This window comes from Phocoena phocoena, chromosome 15 (assembly GCF_963924675.1).
Source record: "Phocoena phocoena chromosome 15, mPhoPho1.1, whole genome shotgun sequence".
Lineage (NCBI taxonomy): Eukaryota > Metazoa > Chordata > Mammalia > Artiodactyla > Phocoenidae > Phocoena > Phocoena phocoena.
In genome coordinates, this window is record NC_089233.1 from 23,635,895 (window position 1) to 23,663,511 (window position 27,617).

General features: G+C 38.4%; 1 protein-coding gene across 1 annotated transcript in view; it reads left to right on the forward strand.

Moving 5' to 3' along the window:
- The window catches only part of SMG1 (SMG1 nonsense mediated mRNA decay associated PI3K related kinase), a 93,749-nt gene that overhangs the window by 42,862 nt on the left and 23,270 nt on the right, over positions 1-27,617 (forward strand). Inside the window, exons 15-40 of the mRNA XM_065892945.1 lie at positions 179-340; positions 781-899; positions 1,366-1,453; positions 1,544-1,645; positions 2,040-2,180; positions 2,776-2,975; positions 3,370-3,566; positions 3,735-3,896; positions 5,346-5,500; positions 7,208-7,350; positions 7,507-7,708; positions 10,537-10,646; positions 11,316-11,463; positions 11,849-12,008; positions 12,810-12,930; positions 16,356-16,604; positions 16,934-17,218; positions 18,392-18,536; positions 19,001-19,139; positions 20,055-20,285; positions 20,394-20,571; positions 21,230-21,391; positions 22,170-22,387; positions 22,689-22,843; positions 24,461-24,683; positions 27,162-27,408. Coding sequence (XP_065749017.1) covers positions 179-340; positions 781-899; positions 1,366-1,453; positions 1,544-1,645; positions 2,040-2,180; positions 2,776-2,975; positions 3,370-3,566; positions 3,735-3,896; positions 5,346-5,500; positions 7,208-7,350; positions 7,507-7,708; positions 10,537-10,646; positions 11,316-11,463; positions 11,849-12,008; positions 12,810-12,930; positions 16,356-16,604; positions 16,934-17,218; positions 18,392-18,536; positions 19,001-19,139; positions 20,055-20,285; positions 20,394-20,571; positions 21,230-21,391; positions 22,170-22,387; positions 22,689-22,843; positions 24,461-24,683; positions 27,162-27,408 — 4,442 coding nt within the window. The remainder of the gene's footprint in view (positions 1-178; positions 341-780; positions 900-1,365; positions 1,454-1,543; positions 1,646-2,039; positions 2,181-2,775; positions 2,976-3,369; positions 3,567-3,734; positions 3,897-5,345; positions 5,501-7,207; positions 7,351-7,506; positions 7,709-10,536; positions 10,647-11,315; positions 11,464-11,848; positions 12,009-12,809; positions 12,931-16,355; positions 16,605-16,933; positions 17,219-18,391; positions 18,537-19,000; positions 19,140-20,054; positions 20,286-20,393; positions 20,572-21,229; positions 21,392-22,169; positions 22,388-22,688; positions 22,844-24,460; positions 24,684-27,161; positions 27,409-27,617) is intronic.

The following is a 27,617-nucleotide window of genomic DNA, read 5'->3' on the forward strand; positions in this document are numbered from 1 at the left end:
ATCCTCCCCGACCAGGGATCGAACCATGTCCCCTGCATTGGCAGGCGGATTCTTAACCACTGTGCCACCAAGGAAGTCCCTAGAGTACATTTTTTAAAATGTGTATTGACTTAACTTTGGAATTGCCTTTTTTTTAAACATGAGAGATGAAAAGATGATCCAAATTTTTGTCTTCCAGGCATGACCACTTTATATCTAGCAGTCTTAGTTCCTCATCCCCATCCTTGTTTGATGGAGCGGTGATTAGTACTGTAACTACAGCTACAAAAAAACATTTCTCAATTATATTAAATCTCCTGGGAATATTGCTTAAGAAAGATAATCTTAACCAGGACACAAGGTAACTAATACTTATAATATTGTTTCTAACTTTTGTTAATTTGGCTTCATAATTTGAGAAAAAGAAATGAAGACTGTCATTTGAATGGGTAGAGCAACGTCTTCATTATGAAACACTTGAAATTTTTGTTTTATTATTTAATCTAGAATTTCTTGTTCTTTCCTGAAAGAATTACATAAAACCTCCCCCTCCTGCAATATTTTATAGATGAATGTATTTATAGAGATTTAAAAATATTTTTTGCTACAATTTATGCTAGTTTGGGGAGATTTTCTTAAAAGACAGTTTTGGCAAAGGAATTTCTCTAGTTTTAATATTTGTTTCTTATCGCTTGAGGTATTTAAAAGACCAAAAGAAAACTAATGTAAAAAGAATAGGTTTTTCAAGGTGTTTTTCTATTTTTTTTTAATGTGAAATCAACTGTATATTTTGTGTTTCAGGAAACTATTAATGACCTGGGCTTTGGAAGTGGCTGTTTTAATGAGGAAGTCTGAAACATACGCACCTTTATTCTCTCTTCCATCTTTCCATAAATTTTGCAAAGGCCTTTTAGCCAACAGTAAGAATCTGAGATTATTTAATTTTGTTAATCAGTGCTTAAAATAGATCTTTGTTAATGGCAGAAAGATAGTCACTTGAGTGCTTTTCATGACTGGAGATGTATCATCCCCATTTTAATGACAAATGCATAATCTGTCTTAATTTTTTTGCCATTCTTAATATGTGAAAAACAAGTTGTTTTTAAGTGATTGTCACATTTTTAAGCTTATGTGATTGTTTATACATTCCATGTACTTTTAAAGTTTCCTTCAGAGAAAGGTTTGGGTGAAGACTAGTCACCCTGAGTGGGTTTTGTTGAGTATCATTTTCCCAAATGTTACTGCCAGTGATGGTTCCAGGCAGGAGCAGCCCCTCATCCATAGTAGGCACTCATTGTCTATTGAAATGAATGGGTTCAGAAAGTTATGACATAGTGGCATATAATTTCTTCTGGCAAGCTGAAAGTGTCTTTAAATTTTTAATAGCTCTTGTCGAAGATGTGAATATCTGTCTACAAGCATGCAGCAGTCTACATGCTTTGTCCTCTTCCTTACCAGACGATCTTTTACAGAGGTATGGATTAAAGATCCAATATTTTGACCCTGGCCCTTTTGATCCTTGGAAATATTCCACACTTGTATTATCTGTTTCATTTTTTTGTAGGTGTGTTGATGTTTGCCGTGTTCAACTAGTCCATAGTGGAACTCGTATTCGACAAGCATTTGGAAAGCTATTGAAGTCAATTCCTTTAGATGTTGTCTTGAGGTATGTTGGTGCAAAGACATCCCACAATGTTTAGTTCAGGAAAAGACAAGTTGCCTGTTAGTGAATTAATATCACATCTTGTATGGCACTTCTCAGTGACTGAAGAGATGATAATTGCTACAGAATAATACTTATAATGTCAAAATATGTTTCTCAGTAGTTATTATTCATAAAACTAAATTGTATTCTTTTATAGTTTTAAATTAGGTCAATTTTGGTGCTTTAAGAACCTTAAATTTCAAAGTTGTAACATTTCTGTATGTATTTTTTAAGTCTTAATTTTATCAGTTTTTACTTTCAAATTTAGTTGGCAGGGAAATGATTCATTTCCAGTATGAACTAACTTTTTAACGAAAACATTTTGCATAACAATGACTTTATTTTCTGTCGACAGCAATAACAACCACACAGAAATTCAAGAAATTTCTTTAGCATTAAGAAGTCACATGAGTAAAGCGCCAAGTAACACATTCCACCCACAAGATTTCTCTGATGTTATTAGTTTTATTTTGTATGGGAACTCTCATAGAACAGGGTAAGATTATTTCTTTGACTCTTTCATCTGGGAAAAGTAATTTAAATACACATGAATGTCTTAACCCTGTGCCCAGTTTTTGAGGAGAAAATATGTCAGGGCTGGCAGAGTAGAAAGTAATATTCTTCTCAAATGGGTTGTTTTAAGTTTTCAGTAGTAGGAGGAATTGCTTTGAAGATGGCATCTGAAGAAATAAAAATGGGCTTTGCAACTGACAGTGATGGTGAAATGTAGTTGACAATTAACTGATCTGACCTAGTCATCAGTGCTTTGCGGAGGGGCCTGGGGGCGTAGGCATTCTGGAGATTTTTAGTTGCAATGAATGTTTTATCCTGATAGCCAAATTGTCATGAGCCTTTTACCCTAATAATCTGTCTATACCATACCCCATCCTATTTCAACTCTAAAAGACCTCTTTAAAATGAGAGGTGGGGACATAATGCTTCCCAATTTTACATGTTTGCCTTTTTCAAGTAGGGAAGATTGTAGTCCCCTACTCCCATTTCCCTTGCAGTTTGTTTTTTGTTTTTGTCTTTTTTTTTTTTTTTTTAATGAAGTTATCATTGTCTGTTAAATATGAAACTGCTTTTCCCAGGAAGGACAATTGGTTAGAAAGATTGTTCTATAGCTGCCAGAGACTGGATAAACGTGACCAATCAACAATTCCCCGCAATCTACTAAAGACAGATGCTGTCCTTTGGCAGTGGGCTATTTGGGAAGCAGCACAGTTCACTGTCCTTTCTAAGTTGAGAACCCCACTGGGCAGAGCTCAGGATACCTTCCAGACAATTGAAGGTAATTGACTCTGCATTGTTTCAAACTTTGTGATGTAAATACTTTCAAGCTTACATTAAGAAATAATGGATTTCTTATCTTGTTAAAGCAAAAATTTGAGAGTATAGGACTTTTTTCTTTAGTACTTTATCAGTTAATCTTCTAGATATGTTTGTGAGAATAAACTTTTATTAATTAGTCATGTTGTATGTGTTTTTGTTCACAAATTTAGGGGATTTGTGTGGAGAAGATGTTTTTTTCCTCTAAAAATGAAAAGATCTTGTTGGGACTTTTGTTTTTAAATGATGAATATACAGAGGATACTTGATAAATGTGAATTTGTGAAATTATCTCTAAGAACTTCTAGAATCTTTGAAGATTCCTTTTAAATTTGGAATGCTGTTTTTGGTTTTAGGTATCATTAGAAGTCTTGCAGCTCACACATTAAACCCCGATCAAGATGTTAGTCAGTGGACAACTGCAGACAATGATGAAGGCCACAGTAGCAACCAGCTTAGACTTGTGCTTCTTCTGCAGTATCTGGAAAACCTGGAGAAGTTAATGTATAATGCATATGAGGGATGTGCCAATGCATTAACATCACCTCCCAAGGTTGGTTTCAGTGGGCTGAATGTTGCTTGGTCAGTTTCGTGGTCAAACCTGGCAGTGTGTGTGTGCAGAGCTGAAATCGCAGTGGACCTATGTATATGCTTTATGTGTATTTGAGACATCTCTGCCTGTAATTTGAACCAGTCCTGAGCTCTTCTTTCTCGTCTAAAGGTCATTAGGACTTTTTTCTATACCAATCGCCAAACTTGTCAAGACTGGCTGACTCGGATCCGACTCTCCATCATGAGGGTTGGATTGTTGGCAGGACAGCCTGCTGTGACAGTGAGACATGGCTTCGACTTGCTTACAGAAATGAAGACAAATTCATCTCAGGTAAAGTGGTGTGTGTGTGGAGTTAATTAAATCTGTTAATTAGAAAAATTTGGGCTTAATTCCTTTGCTATGATCTAATCTATGGATAAAAGAAGTTAAAGGTTCTATTCATTTTTTTAAAATATAAATTTACTTATTTATTTATTAATTATTTTTGGCTCTGTTGGATCTTCGTTTCTGTGCAAGGGCCTTTCTCTAGTTGCAGTGAGCAGGGGCCACTCTTCATTACAGTGCGCGGGCCTCTAACTGTTGCGGCCTCTCTTGCTGCAGAGCACATGCTCCAGATAGGCAGGCTCAGTAGTTGTGGCTCATGGGTCCAGTTGCTCCGTGGCATGTGGGATCTTCCCAGACCAGGGCTCGAACCCGTGTGCCCTGCATTGGCAGGCCGATTCTCAACCACTGTGCCACCGGGGAAGCCCCCATTTTTTTTTAATGAACTTTTAAAAAAATATATTTATTCATTTATTTAATTTTTGGCTGCATTGGGTCTTCGCTGCTGTATGCGGGTCCTCTCTAGTTGCTGAGAGCGGGGGCCACTCTTCGCTCTGGTAGCCTCTCCTGTTGCGGAGCATGGGCTCTAGGCATGTGGGCTTCAGTAGTTGTGGCTCGTGGGCTCCAGAGTGCAGGCTCAGCAGCTGTGGCATATGGGCTTAGCTGCTCCACAGCATGCAGGATCCTCCCGGACCAGGGCTTGAACCCGTGTACCCTGCATTGGCAGGCGGATTCCCAACCACTGCGCCACCAGGGAAGCCCGGCTCTATTCATTTTTAAAGCTTTTGTTCCAGTATTTTTATACAAGCAGTAACATCCAGGGTCACCTATTCATATTTTTTACTTAGAATGAAAATATTCATTACTTATGCTTAAGGGTTAGAACTTTAAAGGTAATTCTAAGAAATTTGTGTATAGAAGAATTTTTATAACAATTTATAATGATTGTATAAGTATAAGAAAGTAATAATTTTATAATAGATGTAAAAGTATAGTACTAATAATGTTATAATGTAGGGAATTGTGCTGGCTAGTAAGTAGGGTCACTAAATAAGTGGAATCCAAAAATTGCACATGTTTACTAGTTAAGGTAATGTCAGTAGGCAATATTCAAAGACATAAAATTAAGCATTCTTTAATTCATGGTTATTTAATTTTTGTTTTATATTTACTTCACGTGTTACTCCCAAAGATGCCACAGTTTAAATGTTTAAGTTTGTTTTGTAAAGACTGACACGCATGTGCTATTAAGGTCCATCACCACCACCCCCCTTTGTATCTACATTATATGTAACATTTTAGGTAATTCCAATAATGCAGTTTCATTGTTGTAAAAATAATTGTTAAATAAATTTGACTTCAGGCTTTAGATTGTGATCGGTAGTTGTAAATTTAGTAGAGATTTGGATTTTGAAGGTATTGAGGTCTGTGATTGATTTTTCTGAATGCCACTCTCAGGGGAATGAATTGGAAGTAACTATCATGATGGTGGTAGAAGCACTGTGTGAACTTCATTGTCCTGAAGCTATACAGGGAATTGCTGCCTGGTCATCTTCGGTCCTTGGAAAAAATCTTCTCTGGATTAATTCAGTGGCCCAACAGGCTGAAGGGAGGTAAGTTGGAAGGAAGGAAATGGGTGATAGGATTTCTCTATGTTAAATTTTTTTGTATTACTGACTAACATTGTAATTAAATGTTAATTACACTTAATGTTGATTCTTAATTGATAACCTTTCATGTCAGAGTCTGATACAAATTGCCCTTTATGGCCAGAGTTCTTGCTCATTAGCTCTGTGTACTAAATGTTCAAACTCATTGCTCTAGGTAAACTCATTCAGTGCCTCTATGTATGCTTATGTAAGTTTTACCAAATCTGGAAAATGTAGGGAAAATAAAAGAATGGCTCATAATTCCATCTCTTAGTGGCAACTGTTAGTTTTGGTGTACATATATGCCTTCTTTCTAGTTCTTTTTTCTCTTATATATAGTTTTTTATCCTCTTCACAGAATAGCAGTATTTCTGCTGGTCTCATGATTTTGCTTTTTCTACTCAGCAATATTTAAGAAAATATTTTGCCGTGTTAAATATTCTACGATGTGATTTTTAACAACACATTTTCTTTTTTTTTTTTGGGAATGCACCATAATTTAACGTTCCTTATTGTTGGACAGCAAGGTTATTTGTGATGTTTTTACTAATCTTAATGCACCATGGTACTTAATTCTTTGCTCTTGTTTGTGATTGTTTTCTTTGAATGCATTCCTACAAGTTGATTTACTAGAAGAAAGGCTATAGACCATAAGGCATATGATATAGACTATTGCTAATTTACCCTACATAAAAGATGGTTCCAATTTGTATCTCTAACAGTAGAGTAATACCTCTTCCCTGCACGTTTGTGAATACAGAGGGCTACTGAGAAACAAGAACCCTGCCACCATATTAGTGAAAATGTTTAATTTACATTTCTTTATTAATAATAGAACTTTCCCCATATGTTATTGACCATTTGTGATTTTTAAAAACATAGATTATGTCTTTGTGGCCTCTCGGTTTTTTCATTATTGATCTGTGAGATTTTATTATACACCAAGATTATTGATGCTAACTTCTTGATTGGTAATTTGTTTTTAATGTTCATGTTTTTTAAAAAATAAATTTATTTTTATTTTTGGCTGTGTTGGGTCTTTGTTGCTGTGTGGGGGCTTTTTCTTGTTGCGGTGAGCAGGGGTTACTCTTCACTGCAGTGCGCGGGCTTCTCATTGCAGTGGCTTCTCTTGTTGCGGAGCACGGGCTCTAGGTGTGCAGGCTTCAGTAGTTGTGGCACGCAGGCTCAGTAGTTGTGGCTCATGGGCTCTAGAGCACAGGCTTAGTTGCTCCACGGCATGTGGGATCTTCCCCGACCAGGGCTCCAACCTGTGTCCCCTGCATTGGCAGGCAGATTCTTAACCACTGTGCCACCAGGGAAGTCCCTTTTTTTTTTGGACGCCCAGAAGTTTCAAATTATGATGTCATTAGATCTGTTAACTTTATGTATTTTTTTTCTTGTGTTTGTTTTTCTGTTTAGTCTTTGCACACATTGAGATTAAATACTGATATATTCTGTTAGTTATTTTATACTGTCTCTTAAACATTTAACTATTTTTGAACTTATTTTCATTTTTTGTGAGGAAGAGATCTAATTTTGTGCCTGCTCAACCCCACACAGAATAATCAACTCATTGTCTCAGCTCAATTGATTAACTCATTCTTTCCAGTTTTTTTAGAAATGAAATATGTGGATAATTAAAAAATAAGACTGTTTGAACTTGTGTTGAAGGTTTGAAAAGGCCTCTGTGGAGTACCAGGAGCACCTGTGTGCCATGACAGGTGTTGATTGCTGCATCTCCAGCTTCGACAAATCTGTTCTCACGTTGGCTAATGCTGGGCGTAACAGTACCAGCCCCAAACATTCTTTGAATGGTGAGCATTCAGGGTTTAAATAAAAAGTTGTAGTCAAATAGTTTGTGCTCATGATCTTACTGTATATTTTTAGATTTCTCTGCTCTTTGAAATATTTATAACCGCTTTGGGTCTCTCTCTCTCTCTCTCTCTATTTTATGAAATACGTTCACTCAGGTGAATCCAGAAAAACTGTGCTGTCCAAACCAACTGACTCTTCTCCTGAGGTTATAAATTATTTGGGAAATAAAGCATGTGAGTGCTACATTTCAATTGCTGATTGGACTGCTGTACAGGAATGGCAGAATGCTATCCATGACTTGAAAAAGAGTACCAGCAGTACTTCTCTCAACCTAAAAGCTGATTTCAACTACATAAAGTAAGGATTTCTTACCCCATTAAACAAATTTTCAGTAAATTTAAAGTCTTCTTTTATGGCAGAAAAATATTAAAATTGTCCATATTTACTATGGCAAGATGGTTATAGTTCTAATAATACTGCCATTCTAAAAATGACTACAATGAAAAACCAACTTTAGAGGTGAGGTGGGTATTCATGCAATGGGAAGACAGATTTCTATGTTGAAACAGTCATTTGGTATTGATTCTCAGAGCCTGTTCTAAAATCATGATGAATATAAAGAGAAATTTGTCACTGCTTTAGAAAGGATAACGTTTGATGGCTTTGTTTCTAAATTAGGTGTGAATATATCAAAAAGATTTATTATAAAGAGGTCAGAGTTTATGACATTTGTAAATTAAACTCCCTTTTTTGTTTTTCCCTTATTCCTCTCTGCATTTATTAATCTCTTAATTTGAAATTTGAGTATAGGCTGTGTCCCAGACACTTCGCTGGGATGATAAGGGTCATTAGCTGTCCTCACCATCAAGGAGCTCAGCTTGTAGTGAGTAAATGAATTAATGGGTAGTTTCTGCATTGAGCACGTACTGAGTGCCAGCCACTGGGGTGTAGCACTGTGTACGACAGACACAAATTCTAACCCTTGAGGAGCTAACCTTCTAGTGAGGAGGAGACACACAGACTAGGCTGGGGAATGCCATCAGGATGTCATTTGAGCACAGACTTGAAAGAGACCTGATGCAAGGATGCTAGGCTTGGAGTGTTCTGGAAATGCCTGGGAAGCCACTGTGGTTGGAGCAGAGTGAATAATAGGAGATAAGGGTAGAGAAGTAGGTGGGAACTCTGAAAAAGACTTTGACTCCCAATAAGGTAGGAAATCTTAGGTGGGATTTGAGTAAGAGAGGCATATCATGATCTGACTTACTGGGCTCACTCTGCTGGGTTGTCAGGAGACTGGAGGTAAAGGGCCAGCGTGGATGCATGTAGACTATTGATCTGTGGGGCAAAGGTAGAGGGAGGAAAACAGATGCTATTAATTGAAGTAGGAACACACAGAGAACAATGAAGTATGTTTAAAGTATGTGAAATATGCAGACGAGATTGTTTTAGTAAGCAGTTAAGAATTGGATTTGGAACTAAGGTGAAAACCTTAAGCTTGAGAGAGATTTGGGAAATCATTAGTATATAGGTGATACTTACAGGCCCTCTTTCTTTTTCACTCTTTATACTCCAGAGCCTTCATAAACCACCAAACCACAGATAATGCTCTGGAGAAGAGTGAGTGAAAAAGAAAGAGGGCCATGGTTAAAAGAGGGCCTTTTGAGCATCTTTGTTAAGGGATGGGAGAAGAAGCCGCTGAGGAAAACGCAAGGACATTGAGGAAGGCAATGTTAGAGATGCAGAAGAACCAGACAGGAATAATCATCCTTGTAGGGAGCTTCATAGACTTTGAGCAAGAAGAGCTTTGTAGAGAGAGAAGGAGAAGCAGCCAGGTGGAATACTGTGGAGTGGTGGAGAAACTTGAAAATGAAGTTTTAGTTAGGTTAATTGGGTAATGAAGTCAAGGAAGGAACGCTGTGGCTGGAACAGAGTACTGTGTGTTTATTATAAATATTGGAGAGATTAAATGTTCTTTTAAGCCTTGGGGAAGGAGCCATAAGAAGACAGGTTGAAGAAGCAGGGTAAAGAAGAGTGATTGAAGGATTAACTGGACTCCACCTTTCCTGTGCCTCAAGGAAAGCAGTTAAAGTTGGATATATACAGTTTGGGGAGTGCATGCGGATTGGGGGGTAAAGGTAGAGAAAATGAAAACAGTCTGTGTTTGTTTTTTTTCCTGAGGTGTCAGTCATTAGCTGAAAGTGCAAGGGCATTGTAGAGCCTAGTGGGGACACAGCAGACCTGCCGTTTCTGTGGTGGCAGAAATGATAAGTGTGTTGGTCACCACACCGAGACAGTTCATCAGTGCCAAGTGATTATGGCTCACCTGAGAAGCTGATGGTTGCATTGATCCAAGCTTGGGGTTTATTAAGGTAGAAGCAGGTACAGTCAAGTGATGTACACTTCCAGTGCTATATTCAGTGCTGGAAATGTAAGGGAGGTGGCATAGTGAGAGGGACAGGAAGAGATGAGAGATTAATGGAAAAGAGGGAAATTGAGAAACTGTAAGTCATCTTGTTGGTTGGAGAACAGCTGTAATAGGAATGGGAACAGAATGCAAGATCTGGAAGTAGCAGTGGGTTGCTAGGAGGGTAAGGCCCTCATCCTGGCATTGAAGCTACAGACTATCGGAAGGAGTTCCAGAGGTGTACCATTTTCAGGTAAGGTGAGGAGAAGGGAAGGAAAAATTCTTTGAAAGAAGAGAAACAGCGGAAAAGGGAGAGGAGGAGGGAGGCCAGCAATGAAAGAAGGCAGGAGTAGGATATCAGATTGAGATTAATAGAATAGGAGACCTACTGGGGCTTGCGCTTTAGGTGAGCAGTGAGGCCATGCAGGGAATTTAGTGGTAGCTTGGGGAGAACTAGATGTTGAAGTTGCCCTGCAGAGCTCTACTGTTAGTGTTTTGGTCGGGCCCCCAAGGATAACAGACTGCAAAAAGAGGAAGGAAACATGGAGGGTTGAGTATGCTAAACTGAATGTCTGTAGCTATGACTTTCCAGTTTGCCTCTCTAATTAAGATGGTAGTCACATCTTCAAAGTAAAAATAAAATGGTGGCCTACGTGGAAGGAACTTTCATCAAAGGAATTCTGTATAACTGCTTTCTTTTTCTATAATTTGTTCTGTATTTTTGAATGGTTCCACAGGCTGGATAGAGTGTAAAACAAGCTAACCAATATTTTAATTACAGATCACTAAGCAGTTTTGAATCTGGAGAGTTTGTTGAATGTACTGAGCAATTAGAATTGTTACCAGGAGAAAATATCAATCTACTTACTGGAGGATCAAAAGAAAAAATAGGTATTTGAGATAATTTTAAAATTAAGTATTTTAATGAACAAGTTGTTTAAAATGTTTGACTTAGTATATTTTAGTGGAAAATCTGGAAGTTTTTCTGTACATTTTTTGGGGCAGAGTGTGAAGCAGAAAATTAGGGCTGTTCCCTTTACCTTTGATTTAGCAAATGAAAAATAGTTTAATTCAAATTAAGCAAACTAAGAAAGGCTACTGTAACACTTGGAGATTTATCTAGCCATTTTCTTTGAAAAAGTGCAAGTTGTGTTTAAATATTTTTCTTGCTTGACATCTTGATGTGGTTCATTAATTAATTTCTTTGTCACAACTGGAGCATTTTGTAAAATGTAGTACTGAAGTTAGTATTAAGAATATTTTGTGTGTTAACATTGACTTGCTAAATTCAGTGTTTGCCCCTTTTAAGTAGTAGGTTGACTTACTGATTTTTGAGTCTTTGAACTTATTTTGAGAGGTCTGAGGTATTATTTTATGTGAAGTATTTTTATATAGCTACCAGAAATGCTTAATCATAGTATCTGAACTTAATATGAAACTGCCTGAACTTAAATATGAACTTAAACATGAAAGGAGGTATTCATTGGTGATTTTTTTAATACTGTCAAGGTATCTTGTTAAAAGTGAATTAACTTAGTGGAACTTATTCAATTTCTGTAGATATGAAAAAACTGCTTCCTAACATGTTAAGTCCAGATCCAAGGGAACTTCAGAAGTCCATTGAAGTTCAGTTGTTGAGAAGTTCTGTTTGTTTGGCAACTGCTTTAAACCACATAGAACAAGATCAGAAGTGGCAGTCTATAACTGAGTAAGTGTAAGCCTAAGGAGGTAAATATGCATTATGTGTACCATATGGTAAATGTGTGTAGATTGGTGGGGGTGAGACAGTTACCAGATCACTGCAGCGCTAGTCATGATAGCTTCATTTTAGTTGTAGAAGTCGTATGATATGTGAATGTCACTTGCTAATATACAGAGGTTGAAACTAAGTAAAATTAAAAGTTTTATATCCCCAAAAGCTAATATTGATATCTTGACTTGCTTGTGTCATTTTACTTAAGAGCAGGCAGTTCCTTTTTCTTCCCCCACTTTGGATGCCAGTATAGTAGCATCTTATCACACTGCCATATCCCTTTAGTGGTTACAAGTTGGAAAATCTTATTTATTAATTAGCAGTAAATATTTTCTTTCAGAAATGTGGTGAAGTACTTGAAGCAAACCTGCCGCATAGCTATTGGGCCACTGAGACTTTCTACTTTAACGGTTTCACAGTCTCTGCCAGTTCTAAGTACCTTACAGCTGTATTGCTCTTCTGCTTTGGAGAACACAGTTTCTAGCAGACTTTCAACAGAGGTGTGTATATGTGTATTTTTAACCAGGATATCCTTCTGAACATTAATAGGCATTAGTGTGGAACAAAGGCTGTATTTCACATTTTAAAAATAGCATTTGTAGCATTTTTTGGACAAGCTAGTAAGTAAATCCAGAAATCTAAAATTCCATTTTCAGGCACATTTTTATTGGAGAAGTATGTGAAGAAGATGGAACCTAAGATGTATAATCTCAAGGATGGCTGGTTGCTTAGGGTTTTTTCTCCCTCCCTCCCTCCCTCCCTCCCTCCCCCCCTCCCCCCCTTCCTTCCTTCCTTCCTTCCTCCCTCCCTCCCTCCCTCCCTCCCTTTTTTTGGAAGAGGAGTTGGTTACGTAAATGTATACCAGATTATATAAATTTCAGATTTGACTGAAAAGAAGAGACTGTGCCTCTTCCTTCCAAATAGGGTAAAGTTTAACCGAAGATGGGCCTTTCCCAAAGGAAATAATCTTTGAGAATCTGTTTATGAAGCAGTAGTTTTATGTTTTTCTGTAATTTAGCTTCTGCTTTATAGTAAATGAGCTGTTTATTTTTTTATAAAAATGTGACTGCTTTATTGATAAGTACAATGATAAATTGGACTTAATATTCTGAAAAAAGTTTTTTCTTTTGGCAAAACATAGGTTTTTCTCTTTAGCATGTTGTTTTCTCTTATAATTAGAAGATACAGTGAAGAAAGGGGAGCGTTTAATAGATAAATCTGGAGTAGATCTGAAGTAGCTGACCTGTGGGGTCATATAAGGAGCCTGTTTACATTAAGTAGTTTTGGTTTTTCTCTGGCAGGACTGCCTTATCCCACTCTTCAGTGAAGCTTTGCGTTCATGTAAACAGCATGATGTCAGGCCGTGGATGCAGGCATTAAGATATACCATGTACCAGAGTCATTTGTTGGAGAAAATAAAAGGTAATTCGCTTTTTTTAAAAAATGGCTTTGTTGAGATATAATTACACATTTTGAGTGTATAGTTCATGATTTTTGACATTTCTTCACCTGTGTAGCCACCAATTCAGTCAAGATATAGCATACTTATCTCACCCCCAAAGGTTTCCTTATGCTTCTTGCCAGTCATTTCTCCCATCTGTCCTGTCTTGGGCAACTGCTGATTTGCTTCCAATCACTATAGATTAGACTCATCTTTACTAAAGTTTTTTTTATAAATGGTACAGTATGCTCTGTGTCGAGCTTCTCTTGCTCAGCATTTTATTTTTTAAGGTTCCCTGTGTTCCATGTGTCAGTTGTGCCATCCTTCCTATAGTTGAGTAGTATCCATTGTATGAATATACATCGTATGAATATACATTGTATGAATATACCACAATTTGTTTATCTGTTGATCCTTTGATGGATATTTGAATTGTTTTCAAATTTGGGCTATTATGTCTAAAGCTGCTGTGAAATTCATGTACAGGTCTTTGGGTGGATATGTATTTGCCCTTCTCTTAAGTAAATGCCTAGGATTGGAATTGTTGGGTCATATGGTTTAACTTTTGAAATAGTTCGGCAGTTTCTTATAAAGTGATTGTACATTTTACACTCCTTCTGACATCTACATACTTGCTATAGTGGTTCTTTAATTTTAGTCACTGGAGTGAATACAGTAGTATCTCATTGTGGTTTTATTTGTATTTTCCTGATGATTAATGATATTGAGCATCTTTTCATTTGAATAGTGGCCATTGTATATCTTATAAGTGTTCAACTCTTAGCCATTTTTAATGAAATCATAAGACTTAAATATTCTGGATTCAAATTCTTTGTCAGATACAATGTACCGTGAATGTTTTAAATGCTTCAATTGAATAGTTAGAGAATTAGTATTTGTATCAGTATTCATAGGTCTCATATTTAAGAAAGAAATGTCATATTAAAGGGATATTAGCAATTTCCTTTTCGCTCTAATACAGAAAAGTTGCCAGAATTCTGTAGAATTAGTCAAAAATGTGGTCGCTAGGGTTACCGAATAAATTTGAGTATTAAATTTTAAGTAAGCCAATGCTGGGATATGGACTTGTAGTGCAGGGTGATTACTGGCAACTGTGACTCACTTGGACCCTCAGTGCCAGATAGATCTGGGTTTGGATCTTTAGCCCAACACTTGCAAATCGAGGGACCTTAGGGCAAGTCATTAAACTTCTGAGTCGCTTTGCTTTTCAGTTATGGGGATTGCCCCACTCATGAGATTCTTGTAAGGACTATAGGAAATGAGACAAGGTATATAAAAGCCCTAGCACAGAGCATGGCATATAATAGGAATATAAATATCATCTCCTTTCCCATCCTTCCCATATTGAATAAGTTTTAAAACTGAGAAGAAAAAGGCAGTAACCCAGTAGTTACATTTGGAGACAGAACCTCACTCCTCCTTACTTTTCTTTCTTTATTCAGCAAGTGTTTATCAAAATATGTGCTTTGTGCCAGGTACTTTGCTGTAAGTTGGGATGTAATGGTGAACAAGACAAGCCTTTTTTCTGCATTCCTAGGACCAAAGAGATTCTGGAGTCTAGCAGGGAAAATTGTCATCAAGCAAGGAGTAGCAATATGGTGTGCTAAATGGAAGTGCACATGCATGGTGCTTAAAATAGCACAAGGGCACCGATTTAATCCTAGGAATCAGAAAGGACTTGGGGAGGAAGTAACATTTAAGCTGAGACCAAGGGGCGGGTAGAGATGAGAAAGAAGGCAGACTGGTTTAGTTAGAGAAAATATCATGTGTGAAGTCCAGCAGCAGTAGTAAAATATTCTTCGATGACTCAATTCTCAATTCTCGCCTAAGGGAGAATGGGAAGAGATGAAGCTGGATGAGATTGAGATTAGAATGCAGTGTAAGCATCAGTGCCTCATAAGCCAAATTTCAGAGTTGGGGCTTTATCGGAAGGACACTGGGAAGGCCTGAAAGGGAAGTTAAGTGTTCAGATTTACCTTTGTGTAAGATCAGTTCAGTTGCAGATTGGAGAATGAATTAGAAGAGGCTAAGGCTGGGGGCAGAGGGACCAGTTAGGCTGAAGTCCCTGCTAAAGGTAACCAGGGTAGTAGCAGTAGGGACAGAAAAAAGCAGATGTGATATGAGGATTGAAAGTAAAGGCTAAGATGACTGCCAGGCACCTGCTTAGGTAGCCAAGTTGATCATGTGCCTTTACCTGAGAAAGAGAAAACAGAGAAGGAAGTAGCTTTGGAGGGTGGTGGAAAACAGATTCCATGTAACACAGGTTAAAGCGCCTTTGAAATACCTGAGTATAGGTGACTGGTAGGCAGGTGGGACTCAGATGTCAGGTCTGGGCTAGAGATAAAGATTCAAGAGTCATCAGCATTTGTATGGTAATGGAAGCCACAGGAGCAGATGATATTGTCCAGGGAGAGTATGCAGAGTAGAGTACAGAGCCTAGGACTGACCCCGAGGAACACCAATTATAATGGATGGGTAGTGGATGAGAAGGAGACTGAGAAAGATTCTTCAGAAAGGTAGGAGTAGGGCTTCCCTGGTGGCGCAGTGGTTGAGAGTCCGCCTGCCGATGCAGGGGACACGGGTTTGTGCCCCGTTCCGGGAAGATCCCACATGCCGCGGAGCAGCTGGGCCCGTGAGCCATGGCCGCTGAGCCTGCGCGTCCAGAGCCTGTGCTCTGCAACGGGAGAGGCCACAACAGTGAGAGGCCTGCGTACCACACACACACACACACACACACACACACACACACACACACAAGAAAAAAGAAAGGTAGGAGTAAACCAGGAGAGAATGGCATGGTAGAAGGGCAGAGGGTACTTACTCAAGAAGGGGGGATGGTCTAGCCTTACCCTCATTCCTCACCCTTTGGCTTAGGCTCTTTATACTAAAACGATTCAGAAGCTAAAAAGTTAAATTTCTTTTTTTTTTTTTGCGGTGCGCGGGCCTCTCACTGCTGTGGCCTCTCCCGTTGCGGAGCACAGGCTCCGGACGCGCAGGCTCAGCGGCCATGGCCCACGGGCCCAGCTGCTCCGCGGTACGCGGGATCCTCCCGGACCCGGGGCACGAACCCGTGTCCCCTGCGTCGGCAGGCAGACTCTCAACCACTGCACCACCAGGGAAGCCCAAAAGTTAAATTTCTTATACTGAACGATTTTTACTTTTGTCTACTCTGTTGTATACATTTATTTTAACAAACATTTATTGTTTATTGTATGCCAGGCACTATGCTAGCTGTTAGGGATTTAAAGATGATGAAAAACGAATTATCTTTATTTAGGGAGGTAGTGGGGAAGGGAATAGTTGGGGAAGCAATTTTTTGGCCATGTTTCTCTGCAATCTGGGATTAGACCAGGCAAGGACTAATAAAACATTTTCTTCTCTCCAGAACAAACAATTCCAATTAGAAGCCATCTCATGGAATTAGGTCTAACAGCAGCAAAATTTGCTAGAAAACGGGGGAATGTGTCACTTGCAACAAGACTGCTGGCACAGTGTAGTGAAGTTCAGCTGGGAAAGACCACCACTGCACAGGATTTGGTCCAGCATTTTAAAAAACTATCAACTCAGGGTCAAATGGATGAAAAATGGGGGCCTGAACTTGACATTGAAAAAACCAAATTGCTATATACAGCAGGTTAGTAAAATGAATTATGATTAATACACGACTATAATAAAAATCATGTGTGTGAATGTTACTGTGTATGGTGTAAGGCAATAATAGGAAAGTTGATTTTTTTCAACTGTTGCAGAAAATTTGGGTCCTGAAGAGTAAGTTATGTGTAATTGACTTACCTCTGCAATGTGGTCCTTTTAAAAGAGGTAATTTTGTTATTGTTTATTAAAGTAGGAAATGTTTCCAGAGATCATTGGTTATCCCTGAATTTAAAATATTACTTTATCCTGAAAGAATGTCATTTGTTTGCTTCTAAGGCTTCTAAGGGCTGGTGTTTTGATTTTTTATAGGCCAGTCAACACACGCAATGGAGATGTTGAGTTCCTGCGCCATATCTTTCTGCAAGTCTGCCAAGGCTGAACATGCTGTTGCCAAGTCAATTCTGACATTGGCTAAATGGATCCAGGCAGAATGGAAGGAAATTTCAGGGCAGCTGAAACAGGTTTACAGAGCTCAGCAGCAGCAGAACTTGACAGGTCTTTCTACTTTATCTAAAAACATACTCACTCTAATTGAACTACCATCTGTTAATACAATGGAAGAAGAGTATCCTCGGATCGAGAGCGAATCTACAGGTAGGATTTGTTTGATTAGCTTTAAAATATTAATTTTAGAAGTTATTTCCCCCTATTTTAAAGTTCACAGTGTTAGGCAGGCTATAATTGGCCACAAAAACTGTCTCTGTGGAAATTTAGTGTATTATATTGCCCAGAAGTGACTAAAGCACATTTCTTTAGCATCTGATGCCACTGTGGAAGTCACTGAACTCCACCTCCCAGGCCATACTTCCCACCTCCCTAGTTCATGGTGCTTTTATGGACCTTGATGTTTTTCCTGGCAGTAAGGTCCTGCCTGTGATATCTAAAATTCTACCTCATGCTAGGAGAAACAACAAAGTTACAGAATAGTGGCCTCTGGTCCCGTTGACTGGTGGAGCACAGAAACTACAGAAAGGTTCAAGTTTCACATCCTGACACTAGTGCTAGTAACAGAAGGGTACTCGACAAATAGGATAGTTAATTCATTCAGTGTTTGAGTGCCTGTTATGGTAGGCACCATTGTCCAGGTTTTACAGATTGGGAGGTAACTAACCTTTTTGCTGAAACATGAGAATTTTGTTCATGTCATTCATTTTGTTGTTGTGAAGCCTAGAATTGTAGTTACTTACATTGGTCTTACTAAGTAATTCTAATCTATGTACGGTAGGCATCTTTATTCACAAGGGATATGTCTTGTGATCATTATAAATCTTCATATTGGCAAGTGGCACTATAGCAGGAGATTTCTTCACTTCTAAACTGGAAATAAAGATATTTACCTCATGAATCTTTTTTTTTTTTACCTCATGAATCTTTGATTGAATGAGATTGTATACTCATCACCTATCTGTCATTTTTGCCAGAATGTTTAAGCTGAATCTAATTGTGAGGAAATGGCCAGTCAGATCCAAAATACAAGACATTCTAGAACACATCTGACACCTGAACTGTTCGTAAAGTTCAGTATCATGAAAGACATAGATGTGTTTTACAGGGTGATAATTTAAGCTTACTTGGGAAGCTGAGTGATTCATTTCAACATATTAGCCTTTTAGAAAAGCATAATACAAATATGTGCTTTATCAAATTATGTACTATATAACGTTATAGAACTTATTATTTGCAGATAGTAAAATCCTAAAATGTTAATGGGAATGCCATTAGAAATTTATGAATGTGACATTGTTATTTCTTTCTCCACTACGGCAGTACATATTGGAGTTGGAGAACCTGACTTCATTTTGGGACAGTTGTATCACCTATCTTCAGTACAGGCGCCTGAAGTAGCCAAATCTTGGGCAGCGTTGGCTAGTTGGGCTTACAGGTGGGGCAGAAAGGTGGTTGACAATGCTAGGTATGTATGTTGAAATGTGTAATTTATTTAATGCATTGCAAAATAGAGATTTTTTTTTTATAAATTTATTTTATTTATTTATTTATTTTTGGCTGCATTGGGTCTTCGTTGCTGCACGTGGGCTTTCTCTGGTTGCGGTGAGCGGGCTTCTCATTGCAGTGGCTTCTCTTGTTGTGGAGCACGGCCTCTAGGTGTGGGCTTCAGTAATTGTGGCACATGGGCTTAGTAGTTGTGGCTCGTGGGCTCTAGAGTGCAGGCTCAGTAGTTGTGGCACACGGGCTTAGTTGCTCTGCGGCATGTGGGATCTTCCTGGACCAGGGATTGAACCCATGTCCGCTGCATTGGCAGGCGGATTCTTAACCACTGCGCCACCAGGGAAGCCCACAAACTAGAGATTTAAAATCTCTGCTGACATGGCAAAGTTTAGGTTGCTGAAATACTGATGATTTGTTTTATTTTTATAGTCAGGGAGAAGGTGTTCGTCTGCTGCCTAGAGAAAAAGCTGAAGTTCAGAATCTGCTCCCAGACACTATAACCGAAGAAGAAAAAGAGAGAATATATGGTATTCTTGGTCAGGCTGTTTGTCGGCCAGCGGGGATTCAGGCAAGGAAAACATGATACAGTTTTTGGGGGAAATAGTGTCAAGTTCACTGTTCTAAATCACATATACTTGATTAAATGTTTTGTTTCAAATGAAACTTTGATGAGATGAAAGTGAGTTAAAGTATTTTTCTAATAAGAAGAATATGATTTCTTGAGAAATCAAGTCATTTCCTTAGGGTCCTGTTAAAAAAGGCAAAGTTTATTTTATGTAGATTTCTCTTTTAATTGCTCTTCTGATCAGAAATTCTTAATACTGGCTTGGAAGCTTTTAAAATATGCCAGTGTCTAAGCCCTTCTCCACATATTCTGGATGGAACGTTTGTGTATGTCTTGGGGATGGGAGGGTTTATTGAAGTTTTACTAGGTGATTCTAAATATACAGCCATAGCTGAAAACCAGCTGACTAGATGGTCTGTAGCATTTACTCCCTCCCCTCTCAAAGTTCTGTGAATTCTAGAATGTTATAACTATTAAGTATTTAGTTGTAGACTTTAGAAGTTTGCGTTTTATTTGCTGAGATAAAACTGTGTTGACTTAGTTCCTGCTCTAGACTTCAGCATATATCAGTGTCTGTCAAAGCTGGTGTTTAAGTACATGTGCAGTACTGTAGACAGAGTAAGGTAATTCTCTGCAGGCAGAGTATTATGTTGTAACTCTGAAGCATTTAAATTCCCCAAATCAAAATCTTTGATCTTTGCTAAATGCTTATATCCTTCATCATTAGCTACGTTAGTGAGTATATCATAAAGAGAAGCATAGTAACATTGATTTAATATGTATAACACTAAATGTGGAGTATTTTGGTCTTTCATAAATGAGAAAATGCTTGCATATATTAGGAAAATCACGTACCTTTTCTCCCTTTTTTAATTTGTGCCCAAAAATAGCAACTTTTTTTGCCCTATTTTTCTTCAGGATGAAGATATAACACTTCAGATAACAGAAAGTGAAGATAATGAGGAAGATGACATGGTTGATGTTATCTGGCGTCAGTTAATATCAAGCTGCCCATGGCTTTCAGAACTTGATGAAAGTGCAACAGAAGGAGTTATTAAAGTGTGGAGGAAAGTTGTAGATAGAATCTTCAGCCTGTACAAACTATCTTGCAGTGCATATTTTACTTTCCTTAAACTCAATGCTGGTCAGGTAGGTAGCACAGTGTTCTGTTAGGAAAGTTTATTTGAAATTTCTTTTCTCGTAGATGGAAACAGTATTCTGAATTGTCTTATTTTTTCCTTTGTTTTTCATCCTTAGATTCCTTTAGATGAAGATGACCCTCGGCTACATTTAAGTCACAGAGCAGAGCAGAGCACGGACGACGTGATTGTGATGGCCACGTTGCGATTACTCAGATTGCTTGTGAAGCATGCTGGAGAGCTTAGGCAGTATCTGGAACATGGCTTGGAAACAACACCTACTGCGCCATGGAGAGGTGATAGCCTAAATGTTTCAGGAAAAATTATTTCTGGGTAGAAGATAATAAGACTGTTGAAAAATAATAGTTCCCTGGACTTCCCTGGAGGTCCAGTGGTTAAGACTCCGCGCTTCCACTGCAGAGGGGCATGGGTTCAATTGGTGGTCAGGGAACTGAGATCACACATGCCAAGTGGTGTGGCCAAAAAAAAAAGTTCCTCTATGTTTACTATTTGAGTGTGTTATGAAATAGCTATATTAGTTCATAGGACACTCTGGACTGCTTGTTATACCACTTCCCTCCCACCTTTCAGAGAAATGGAAGGCTGAGAGGCGGAAGCTTTTTATATACAAAAGGAATTTTGGAGAGAGTGGTAAGAATAAGTTTCAAAAACTTTCATATACCCTTTGAAAAAATTGTTTCTGCCTTCTTTTACAGGCACTCACGAAAATACATTTCTCTATAACATTTTTGAATTGCTTAGGATTTTGATTATAGCTCTGTACCCTAACTAAACTTGCAAATCAAGAACTATTGTGTATGGTTCTTTGCTATCACAGGGAGAAATTTGAGGTTCTTGGAACTAATGCTGACATATATCAAGTTTTATCCTTTTGCCTCCGCCATGTTGACTGTTTTTAATAACTTTAAAGTATTTTTCTTTCTTATCCTGAAGGAATTATTCCACAACTTTTCTCACGCTTAAACCACCCTGAAGTGTATGTGCGCCAAAGTATTTGTAACCTTCTCTGCCGTGTGGCTCAAGATTCCCCACATCTCATATTGTATCCTGCAATAGTGGGCACCATATCGCTTAGTAGTGAATCACAGGCTTCAGGTAAGGAATTTTAAAATACCGCTACTTTAAGTATAAATGAGTTTGCAAACAACGTTTGTTAGGTAAATTTTTTTGAGCTTTATGTTCCAGAGTTGATAGAGTTTGTAATTTTTCCATAATAATAATAGTAACAATAATAACACCATTTATTGAGTGAGTAACTACCATGTCTGGCAGGAGGATGTGTGCTTTACATGATATCTTCAGTCTCACAGTAACCCACCAAGGCTTGGAGAAATCTCAGGTTCACCTAGCTGAATTAACTGGCAGACAAGGATGGAAAATAAGTTCTGGACTCTGGCTGGGGGAACACTTTATTTGTTGAGACTCATTTATTATATTTTCCCCCACCTATCTTTTTTTTTTTTCGGTACGCGGGCCTCTTACTGTTGTGGCCTCTCCCGTTGCGGAGCACAGGCTCCGGACGCGCAGGCTCAGAGGCCATGGCTCACAGGCCCAGCTGCTCCGCGGCATGTGGGATCTTCCCGGACCGGGGCACAAACCCATGTCCCCTGCATCAGCAGGCAGACTCTCAACCACTGCGCCACCAGGGAATCCCCCCCATTTATCTTTTATTAGCTTATAATATTAATAAATATAGAAGCTGAACTTGTAAAAAGGCAAAATATCCATGATCTTTGGTCAGCTTAGTGCACAGAAGGCAAAATTAGTTAAATGAGTGCTCTGGGACCAAATACATTATTGATGTTTTCCCTAACTCAACATATGCACATGGAGAAGTATCCAAATTATACCTTATTCTCCCATTTCACTTTAGGAAATAAATTTTCCTCTGCAATTCCAACTTTACTTGGCAATATTCAAGGAGAAGAATTGCTAGTTTCTGAATGTGAGGGAGGAAGTCCTCCTGCTTCTCAAGATAGCAATAAGGATGAGCCTAAAAGTGGATTGAATGAAGACCAAGCCATGATGCAGGATTGCTACAGCAAAATTGTAGATAAACTGTCCTCTGCAAACCCAACTATGGTATTACAGGTACAAAAAAACCAACTCATATGTTTTAAAATAAATTTTTATTGTCACCACCCCCCCACCCAAAAAAACTCACCTAAAAACTAAACCCATAAAACTGTTACAGAAATATTATTCAAGGAGTAAAGCTTTGAAACTAACCAAAATTGGTTTTATAAATCTTTACTGATAGAATCACTGATCAAGGTTCTCTAATTGGTTAATGAACAAGATGCACACATTTCACTTGCAATATCCAGTGTTTGCAGAACTGTGCTGTGTGTAGATTTGTAGATGAGCATATTTGGATGTGCCGTGTGTGCAGGTTCAGATGCTCGTGGCTGAGCTGCGCAGGGTCACTGTTCTCTGGGATGAGCTCTGGTTGGGAGTTCTGTTACAGCAACACATGTATGTCCTGAGACGAATTCAGCAGCTGGAAGATGAGGTGAAGAGAGTCCAGAACAACAATACCTTACGCAAGTATGTTTTCATATACTTACACTCCAAAAACATAGCTGCCTCTTTTTTTTTTTTAATGTAAAATACATATGAAGTTTGTCATTTTAACTAATTTTAAGTGTACAATTCAGTTGCGGTAAGTACATTCACAGTGTGATGTCCAGTTCCAGAACTTATCCATCATCCCAAACAGCTCCGTACCCATTTAATAGTACTTCCCTTCTCCCCTATCCCCAGCCCCTGGTTACCACTATTTTGCTTTCTGTCTTTATGAATTTGACTATTCTGAGTACCTCATGTGACTGGTATCATACAGTATTTGTCCTTTTGTGTCTGGTTTATTTCACTTATCATAATGTTTTGAAGGTTCATTCCATGTTGTAGCATGTATCAGAATTTCCTTCCCTTTTATTGCTAAATAACATTCCATCGTATGGATATACCACGTTTTATTTATGCACTCATCTGTCAATGGACACTTGAGTTGCTCTTGTCTTTTGGCTATTGTAAACAATGCTTCTATCACCATACAAATATCTGTTTGAGTCCCTGCTTTTAACTGTGTGTGAGCCAGTGGATTTGCTGGGTCAGATAGTAATTCTATGTTTAACTTGTAGAGGAACTGGTAAACTGGGTTCCAATTTCTCCATACCCTTGCCAACATTTGTTGTTTTCTGTCTTTGATAGTAACATCCTAATGTGTGTGAAATGGTATCTTGTGGCTTTGATTTGCATTTCTCTAATGACTGATACTGTTGAGCATATTTTCATGTGCTTATGCATTTGTATATCTCCTTTGGAGAAGTGTCTATTTGAATCCTTTGCCCATTTTTGAACTGGGTTGTTTTATTGTTGTTGAGTTTTAGGGGCTCTCTAAATATTTTGGATATTAATCCCTTATCATATGCATGATTTGCAAATATTTTACCCCTGTTTTATGCATTGTCTTTTTCACTCTCTTGAGTGAAAAAAAAATGTCTTTTTTTAAAAAAAATTATTCCTGGCTGTTTTGGGTCTTTGCTGCACGCGGGCTTTCTCTAGTTGCAGAGAGCAGGGGCTACTCTTCGTTGCGGTACGCGGGCTTCTCATCACGGTGGCTTGTCTTGTTGCAGAGCGTGGGCTCAGTAGTTGTGGCACACGGGGTTAGTTGCTCTGTGGCATGTGGGATCTTCCTGGGCCAGGGATCGAACCTGTGTGCCCTGCATTGGCAGGCGGGTTCTTAACCACTGCGCCACCAGGGAAGTCAAAAAAGAATGTCTTTTGATGCACATGATTTTTTAGTTTTGATGTAGCCCAGTTTATCAATTTTTTCTTTTGTTTTCTTCTAAGAGTTTTAAATAAAGCCTTAGCTTTTATGTTAAGGTCTTTGATCCATTTTGACTTACTTTTTGACATATAGTAAAAGGTAAGAGTTCAGCTTCATTCTTTTGCAAAAAGATATCCAGCTTTCCCAGCACCACTTGTTGAAAAGAGAAGGCGCCTCTTTTATATGCTGGATTTTTTGCAATGCTGTTTTTAGTCAGTTACCTTGCTTATATTTTATTACTTTATTTTGACTGTTCTTTGATACTGTTTACTTACACTTGACAATTAAATTGTTCCTTGTTTGTATTGAACTCTTTACGTCTTTCTGGTCAGAGAAGAGAAAATTGCAATCATGCGGGAGAAGCACACGGCTTTGATGAAACCCATTGTGTTTGCTTTGGAGCATGTGAGGAGCATCACGGCGGCCCCTGCAGAAACACCTCATGAAAAGTGGTTTCAGGATAACTACGGCGATGCAATAGAAAATGCCCTAGAAAAACTGAAGACACCATCAAACCCTGCAAAGCCTGGAAGCAGCTGGATTCCATTTAAAGAGGTACAGAAAAATCTCAAGAAAGCTACTGAAATAGGAAATTCCCTGAGATGAAAAATTTAAGTAAGGGGACTCCTTTTACTTAGAACACAAGAGAACTTTCTAAGCCCATGGAAGGCAGCCAGTGGTCAGTTGCTTGTAAAGAATATAGAGAAAGGTGTTTTCTTCATTTTTAAGAATTTGAGGGTGAGTGGGCCTAGGGTGGCAAACTTTAATCTACTGAGGGTTCACACCAGGGAAGAATATACTGTAAGAAATTAGACAAGGAGGGAGCTGTGGCCTTGAGCTAAATACTGACTGCCTGCTATATTCTTCTCATAAAAGATTAAGAAATTTAATCTTGGACCTATGTAGTTTTTCTTGGTGGAGTGGTATTCAGTATTTCTAACAGACAAAATATTCACATGTAACAACATCAATTTTTATAAGGAATTCTTTGACAGCAATTCTGCATAGCCTGTTTGAGGGATGATTAGTGTAATTAAATACTTGAGAATCCTTATCTTTTATGTTTTGGTCCCCTTAATTCTGTATGTTCTTTGGTTTTCACATGTTTCAGCAACAGCACCACTAGTTGGGGGAGCCTGTTTATTTATTTATTTTAAATTTATTTATTTTATTTTTGACTGTGTTGGGTCTTCGTTGCGGTGCGCAGGCTACTCATTGCAGTGGCTTCTCTTGTTGCAGAGCACGGGCTCTAGGCACGTGGGCTTCAGTAGTTGTGGCATACGGGCTTAGTTGCTCCGCAGCATGTGGGATCTCCCCTGACCAGGGCTCGAGCCCATGTCCCCTGCATTGGCAGGAGGATTCTTAACCACTGTGCCACCAGGGGAGCCTATTTAAGCTACCTTGTAGCTTTTTTTCTTATCCCTTCTTTTCCTATCCCTTTCCTATATTGCTCTTAACTGATTTCATTAACTTTAGTAATGGAAAAACTATTAAAAGATACAGTGTAGAGACAAAAAATACACCTGACTTTAACTAGTAAATGCAAAGTAGAGGAAACTAGAGGAAATGCTAAATTCAGGAGAAATGCCTTAGAAGCACAAGATAAGAGCACTAGCATGAAGGATGAAGTTTGTTACGTGTGGCCTAGCCAAAACTTGTTTTCTTGTGTTCCAGCAGTAGTTTCTTGCTTCTTTGTGTTCTTCTCAGTAAATCAACCAAGAAATCCAGAGGAGGAGACAAGGAGAATACTTTTTTTTAAATTGAAGTATAGTTGATTTATAATGTGGCGTTACTTTCTGATGTACAGCACAGTGACTCTTTTATATATATAGATTTACATTCTTTTTCATATTCTTTTCCATTATGGTTTATCCCAGGATATTGAATATAGTTCCCGGTGCTATACAGTAGGGCCTTGTTGTTCATCCATCCTATGTATACTAGTTAGTATCTGCTGATCCCAGTCCTTCCCCCACCCCCTTCCCAGGGGGAGTACTTTTAAAAATCCCCGTGTGTGTGTGTGTGTGTGTGTGTGTGTGTGTGTGTGAAATAAGTCATAGAGAAAACTTTTAGAAGTCCTATGTCCCTCCATAATTATATCTCCCTTTCCACAACCACTGCTCTGAATTTTGAATTAATCATTACTTACTTAAACAGTTTTTATTGATACATTTCTAAATGGTATATTGTTTAGCTTCTCCTGTTTTTGAATTTCATATAAATGAGATTATATTGTATGTACATGCATGTGTTTACCACTTCCATAATTGATGGATCAGCATTAGGGTTTTTTTTTTTAATGTCATCCATATTTTGTATACAGCTGAACATTGATAGATTATGGGACAATACCACAGTTTATCCTTTGTCCTGTCAGTGGATACTTGAGGTGTTTCCAGTTGTCTTTTTCCTTTTATGAACAAATGTTGCAAAAGATTGATTTAAAAATTTTCACATGAAAGCAGAGCCCAGAGTTCATTAAATCAGGTGTAGATTATTGAGTTAGCTACAAGTAGAGATACAGCTATACATGATCCACTCCTGTGAGTTATAAGAGATTGTGTGTTTTTCTGCATACTTAAAGTAGTCAGAGCTCTAAATTGTTACCACATTTTCAGATGGCTTCCTTAAGGGTGTGTCTACCTGACAGCCAATAGCTGGCTATATCTTTTGCTCTACTGCAAGGACTGAAGTAACTTGTTTGGGCATTGATTGGACATAGCTTAACAGTGGGGAATTTGCTATAAGCCTTGAATTTTGTGATCACAGTAGTGATTTCTTTCCATCTGCTATGATTTCATTGCGTATTTGTACGGAGGAGGTGGGAGAGGTCTGAACAAAGTAGAAATCACCTAGAGCATATCAGCACACCAATGTTTCCCCTCCCAGGATGGCCCGAATATGTAACATCAAATTAAATGTAAGAACTAGACAGGAGGTGTTTGTGTTTTAAATTTATCTGTAAGCCAGATTGAATGTAGAAGAAAATAAGTGTTGTAATGGTATTGTAAACTTTTCCTATCTTAAATATAGATAATGCTGAGTTTGCAACAGAGAGCACAGAAACGTGCAAGTTACATCTTGCGTCTTGAAGAAATCAGCCCGTGGCTGGCTGCCATGACTAACACTGAAATTGCTCTTCCTGGAGAAGTCTCAGCCAGAGACACTGTCACAATCCACAGTGTGGGTGGAACCATCACAATCTTACCTACCAAAACCAAGCCAAAGAAACTTCTCTTTCTCGGATCAGATGGGAAGAGCTATCCTTATCTTTTTAAAGGTGAGATTTAAAAGAAGAACATTAGTCTGATTATTAACACTGTGTGTGTGAGTGTGTGTGTGTGTGTGTGTGTGTGAGTGTGTGTGTTAGGATTGTTTTAGGTGAATATATGTTGTGAATAGCCTGGAGTATCCTGTGTTTTGATAGAAGTAGTTGGAGGCTGTGTAGTATGATTTTCCATTGCTTCCTCTCTTCTTGCTTATGAACTG